Source organism: Oratosquilla oratoria, chromosome 6 (genome assembly GCF_046742065.1).
Source record: "Oratosquilla oratoria isolate Oo_2021 chromosome 6, ASM4674206v1, whole genome shotgun sequence".
In the NCBI taxonomy this organism is placed as follows: Eukaryota; Metazoa; Arthropoda; class Malacostraca; order Stomatopoda; family Squillidae; genus Oratosquilla; species Oratosquilla oratoria.
Window position 1 is genome coordinate 848428 of NC_134782.1, and position 6573 is coordinate 855000.

The 6573-nt window shown below is 41.3% G+C and overlaps 1 protein-coding gene across 1 annotated transcript; it reads left to right on the plus strand.

Annotated features, from left to right (window-relative positions):
* Positions 1 to 891: 891 nt before the first annotated feature.
* LOC143026025 (brachyurin-like) lies at positions 892 to 5212 on the plus strand. The gene is made up of 7 exons (XM_076186014.1): positions 892 to 947; positions 1829 to 1970; positions 3355 to 3526; positions 3639 to 3805; positions 3938 to 4036; positions 4155 to 4294; positions 4676 to 5212. Exons 1-7 carry the CDS (start codon positions 900 to 902, stop codon positions 4847 to 4849), a joined length of 942 nt encoding a protein of 313 aa, XP_076042129.1. The 5' UTR covers positions 892 to 899; the 3' UTR covers positions 4850 to 5212.
* The last annotated feature ends 1361 nt before the right edge of the window (positions 5213 to 6573 follow it).

Below are 6573 nucleotides of genomic sequence, written 5' to 3' on the forward strand. Positions count from 1 at the left end.
AGAGCAATTACAAAATTAGCACCAACGTTCTCAGAACTATCATATGAAGAGAGACTAACAAAACTTGAACTACAGACATTAGAACAAAGAAGAGAGAGAGGAGACTTGATAACTATTAATAGAATCATGAAAGGCATAGAAATTATTGATAGAGAGGATCTAATAAAATGGGATAGTAGAAATACAAGAGGACACGGAAAGAAAATAAAGACAGTTATAGAAGGGACCTGAAAAAGAACAGCTTTCCCCATAGAGTAATAGACATCTGGAACAAGTTGGACGAAAAAGTGATGTGTGCAAAAACAATTCATGAATTTAAAAAGTTCAGATAAAATGAGATATGAAGACGGGACATCACGAGCATAGCTCCCCTTCCTATAAAATACAACTAGGTAAATACAACTAGGTAAATACACACAAATATGCACGCACAATTTCCTTGATTTGGACCTTGACTCGCCAAACTACGGCCCGCGGGCCGAATTCAGCCAACGAGTTCAGTTCATACGGTCCGCCGCCGCACTGTTTTTTTTTTTTTTATACTTAAATATGTTTGTTGTCTTTGTTTTTTGTGATCTTTATATTTTCTGTATTAGTAAATAAACATATTGGTTGTATTTATTTTTTGTGTATTTACTGTATTGTTATGAACAAAATAGTTATGCTGCCGGCGCTAGATATTTTCTCATTTATCTGTTCCACCGTGTAAAAAAAGTTTGGTGGCCACTGGTTAGATGTATCCATACATGTATGTGAAGTTAAATACATCCTCCTCCAGATATCATGTAACGGGGCTGGAGATAATGGGGAGTGATGGAGGGGAGGGGAAGACCTTTGATGGAGAGGTCGGGTCCCATATATATATGGGTTGCCGTTTTTGCTTTCAGCACGTGGCCAGCATGATTGGGAAAGTTGTCATATTCCTCGCTGCTTACCTGGCGGTCACCGTAAGTATGAAGGTTTAAGAAAGAAATAAGCAAGAAATGGTTTACCAATAGGGTGGTGAACGAATGGAATATACTTTGCAACCATGAAGTGAGCACTGAAACAATTGATTGTTTTAAAAAAGATTAAATAACTTCATGGATGGAAATGAAAGGTGGTAAGGGACATGGAACTGCCTAATTTAGGCCTCATAGTCTCTTGTAGTCTCCTCCATTTTTACGTTCTTATAAGAACATTACTTGGTCTTTGCCTCCATACATCTCATGAGCTCTAACAAATACGTTGTCAATGATCCTCCTCTGCAAAGGTACCTACTGAAGACTTGCAGAGATGAAGAACCGAACACTGAACATCTATAAACCTTTAATTGCTACTGAATATTACTTTCCATATTCTGTGGCCTAATCAGCTGACATAAGCATGACAGAAATATTTGTTTTCAAGGGAAGCAATATGGAAAAATAAAATAACACATGCGATCAAATGCTCTCTTCAAAATCAAGAATATAATTTTGGTTTGTCAAACCATGTACAAAATTATACCCTGTGATCTATCCAAAGACTAATGGAGTATCTAAAGACTTTTCCATCAATAAATGAAGATTAATTTACAAAGTAGCACTAAGTTCCTGGTATGTGGATCAGTCTTCGACCTACTTATTGATGTGATGTGTAGAGATCATTATTTTAAGTGTGTTCACAATACTCCTTTCCCTTGACCCACACCACCTCAATTATTTCCAAGTGCACCGGCTAAATCAAAACGTAACGAAATAATTATTTCATCCTTAGGCAAAAATAAAAAAATAAAAAAATGGCTTAAATGTGTCGCTTCCCTTTGATATTCCTGAGTTTGTCGACTGAACCCAATCTTGTCTTGCAGAGCGGCAACCCTGCCGCTGGCAAGCCATGGACCTGGAAGCCCCGCCACCCGACTGTGTCCCCCAACATCCGCAACCTGCCCCTCGACAAGCTTTTCAGGGAGGAAGCTGAGATTCCCCATGTACCTGGAACATGGAGGGCAGGTAAGAGTGCAACCACTAACAGGATGACAACAGAACAGTAGTATTATCAAACTGGGAAAAGGGAGTGGGTTTTGATTCATGGTCATTCGAATATAAGCACTCGGCAGTGCGTGAAAAATCGATGCCACTTCATATAACAGTGGAAGACAAAGGCAGTGGCAAGGAGTACCGAACCTCCTGATCCCCGTCACTGTCTTCCTTTGCAATTTTTCGTCTTCCTGATGCATCCCCCAACACAATGCACATGACACCGTTATGATACTATCGTTAGTGCTGTTGTTCTGTTGGTGCAGATGGAGTTGCTGGAGTTTTTGTCACTTTCGTTGTGGTTGTCGGTGTCGTTGTCATTGCCGTCGTCATTGTTGTACTCGTAGTTGAGGTTTATAAAGGTTTCATTTTTTCCAACTTCAACTCGGATGCACTCGTATGAAGTGAGTAGCTAACGTTTGGAGCAACTCGCCTAACTCGGTGCTTTTGCGCAAGGTGGAGTTCAAAGCTTCTCACATTATCAACTTTTCTTTTTCTACCGATTCTTCAGCTTCTCCCTACCTTTCAATGTATCAATGACTCTCTCTTTTTTCTTTTGCCAGATTCACGCTTTTTGTATCAACTTGGAAATTGCGTGGTTCTCCTCCTTTGAAGACCGCTCACGACTAAATTTTCTGTGAGGATACATTTTATGAGAACCAGCCATTGCATTCTTTCTTTTCACTGAGAGACTCTGGAACACCCCACCACCCCCACCCCCACCCCCCACCCCCAACATTTTACGAGAACCAGCCATTGCATTGTTTCTTTTCACTGAGAGACTCTGGAACACCCACCCCCACCCCCACCCCCCACCCCGGCACTTTACCATCTGCCTGTGACTCTGACTCTTTAGTTAAGAGAATTAAAACATCTTTAATGAGATGGTGATGCAATGGGAAGGGCGTGTGGTGTTTTGCACTTCTCACTGATTCACAGATGTGACTATCGTCTACCTCAACAGTCCAAGCACCTAGGGCAAAGGTGCTTGGACCTTGGCAGCCACACACCTCCTAGTGTATATTCCTTACCTCATTCTTCTGTGAATTGACATTTTCTTTCTTCTATTCTTTCCAGTATGGCTTTGTGCTAGAATTTATTTTTCTATTTATCTATCAGTTTGTTTGTTTGTTTATCAGTGAACTTACATATTCTTTTATTTGTTTATCAATTTGTTTATTTCATTGTTTCTAGTCACCTATTAACTTTCTCTATTTTGCGTAAACTTAAGTAAGCAATGATGAATCTTTGGTCAATTTTAGTAAATCGGGGCAATACTTGTCCACTGTATTCGCGGCCAAGAATCATCTTTGTATGCAACGCCTCAAAGTACTTGACCGTTTTCATTTGTTCACAGCAAGCTGCGGCCAAATGAGTCCTGAGGCCGAGGCCCGCATTGTGGGCGGTTCCCAGGCCACGCCCCACGCCTACCCGTGGCAGGTCGCCCTCTTCATCGACAGCAGCTTCTTCTGCGGAGGCGCTCTCATCTCCGACGAATGGGTCTTGACCGCAGCTCATTGCACCGACGGGTAAGATGACCCATCTCGACTTTGTAGACCAATTTTTTTTTTTTTTTTTTTTTTTTTTTTTTTTTATCTTCCCAATGTGCAATGAATCGGGTCTTTTGCTTTCACTTGCCAGGGGTTCCTCTGTCCATGTTACCCTTGGTGCCCACAACCTGCAGAAGTATGAACCCAGTCAAGTAACCCTGACCTCCTACGATTTCTTCGAGCATGAGAACTGGGTCTCTTTCCTTCTCAAGAACGACATTGCTCTGGTCAAACTTCCCCAAAAAGTGACTTTTAACGGTAAGTTTCTGTTTGACCTGGTCTTCAAACTAACTCATCTGAAATAGCCAAACCTGCAATATCTTAAAAGGAGATGAGTGAGAGACCAAACTCTAGCATATGAGTCATAAGCGTTCCTTTTGCTCCCTCCAGAATACATCCAACCCGTGTGCTTGCCCAGCAAGAGCGACATGAGTGACACCATGGAAGGAGAGACAGTGACCGCAACTGGATGGGGAAAGAATTCAGATAGTCAGTAACTGATCTTTCGTGATTTTCTTGAACACCTTCGGTAATGAAATGCTGGTATCTGTTACAATTATTTACTATAATTGGTTTTACTATACACGTCCTCTTTTGTCTATTGTAGGTGCGTGGGGTACCACTAACATTCTCAGAAAGGTGGACGTCCCCGTCATTTCCAACAGTGAGTGTGCCGAGACCTTCGGAACCATCATTACCGATAAGCTCCTTTGCACTTCAGGAGCCGAAGGAATGGGAACCTGCGAGGTGAGTGTTGACAGCTGCAAATAACATGGTAATGCAATTAGAGAGCAAGAAATAGTAACGGTGTTAACCATGCCAGTATACTGATTCATATACTGTATGAAAGCATCATCATCATATACCAAAGGCTTTTTCCCCCTACATGGGGGTAGCCACAAAGAAAAAGGCATAGAAACCACTCCCACCCATTCCATTTCCTATATATTCCACTCCCCTCCACCCTCCTCCCTCCCTCTTATCTTGGCACCTCCTGGATGACGGGTCATCCCTGCATTCTGTCCACTGCCCTGGGTCAGAAGCAGTGTCGCAAGAAAAAATATCTCAGAAATAATGATAGCTTAGGTATATTATCCACATGTGCTAACACGTTCTGACTGTCAACAGGGTGATTCCGGTGGCCCTCTTATCCACAAGAAAGACAACAGGGTCGAGACTCGAGGCGTCGTTTCTTTCGGGTCAAGTGCAGGTTGCGAGGAAGGCTACCCAGATGCTTTCACTCGTGTCACGGAGTACCTTGACTGGATCGAGACCAAGACTGGCATTGCCATCGACCCTTAAGATCATCCGACCAGGCGAAGGCTCTAGCAGATATCATGGAATATATTAAAATAATCCAAAGGATCTGATTCATTTTGACATCCCAAGATATTAAGATTGAAACGACGGACCGTAGACCAGCGTGATATAACATAAAGTTGAGAATTTTTAAAGATCTTTATGGTCCACACCAATCGGTGCGGCAGCCAAGTCTCGCGGTCAGAAGCGTACTTTGTCCCTTTGGAAGAAGAAAGTTTACAGGATGATATAAAAAAAATCACATGTGTTCGGTAGAAAACGTGGTTGATTTATCTTTGCCGGGAACAACCTACATTAAGTGTAATGGAGAAATTAGTCAAATGTGTAGACAACGTTAATAAAATATGAAACAAGTACGAAGTTTCTTTTTCAAAAACATTTGAATATATTCACGAACCAAAAGCACTGTCATCCACAAGCAAATATTGCTTGTATATTTTACATATAACGTGTCCATCTGGAACGCCATTATATTCATTGGTATTTTGCTGATGATCAAAATAGACTAATTTACACTCTGGTGGTTCACTGGGCCCCCTTTCAGTATGGATATTTGATACTAATTCTTATAAATCCAAAACATCTTCAGTGGTGTCGACTGATTGTTCATTGTATACACACACACACACACGCACACACACACACACACACACACACACACACACACACACACACACACACACACACACACACACACACACACACACACACACACACACACACACACACACACACACACACACACACACACACACACACACACACACACACACACACACACACACACACACACACACACATCTTTAAGCTATTCCTTAGGTGAATCCATTACAAAAGGAAAAATGTAGAAGGATTTAGGAGTTTTGATAAAAAAAAAATAGCCCGTCACCTGACAGAGATATCAGCAGAATTATGGAAGAGGCGTACGTACTACTGTAGAAGGTTAAAATGGTTTTCACGATATCAATGGTGAAAAAAGATTCATAGAAACACTGTTCCGTCAAAAACTAGAATATGCATTAGTGGCATGGTCCCCACACAGAGTGAAGAACATAAGCAAGATCAAGACTATACAAAGGAAGAGAATCAGCTAAGCTGGCTCCCAGGCTAGTCGATGAACCATATGATGAAAGACTAAAAGGAATGGGTCTGCCAACGTTGAAAGATCGAAGAGGAATATATGATATGATTACAGTAATCAGGTCGCTAAAAGGTATAGACTACATTGACAGAAGAGATCACTTGATTACAGATAAGAGGGCATATAGATCAGTGGTTTCCAAAGTGGGCGGTGAGACAAAAAAGGGGAGACAGAGGGAGGGACTATATGATGGCATTAGGAGCAGTTAATGATTATATATATGTGTTTATATATATATATACATATATATATATATATACACGAGTATATATATTTCTTTCTTTTTAAAAAAATCTGAAAAACAAAATGTATTTTATAAACATTAGATTATAGGAATACGTATGTATGCAGTTTATAAAGAATAAAACTGGGATAAGAGCTATAAACGAACACATAGCTTTGTTACGAAGTCCGAAGTCGGAGTCAAAGATAGAAGGTGTGTATTCACAAGCGTGCATGAGGGGGGCAGGGGAGACGGGGTGCAAGGAATGCGCCTGGAAGCCAAGGAGGCGCCAGGCTGGAAAAGTTTGGGAAACACTGATATAGATGCACAAATACTTGGAAC

Bases quoted from the DNA above. Each gene is read 5' to 3' on its own strand.
- LOC143026025 (XM_076186014.1), top strand. From the start codon at position 900: ATGATTGGGAAAGTTGTCATATTCCTCGCTGCTTACCTGGCGGTCACC. The intron at 4,037-4,154 runs GTCAGTAACTGA...TGTCTATTGTAG, and splicing joins ATGGGGAAAGAATTCAGATA to GTGCGTGGGGTACCACTAAC. The intron at 4,295-4,675 runs GTGAGTGTTGAC...GACTGTCAACAG, and splicing joins AAGGAATGGGAACCTGCGAG to GGTGATTCCGGTGGCCCTCT.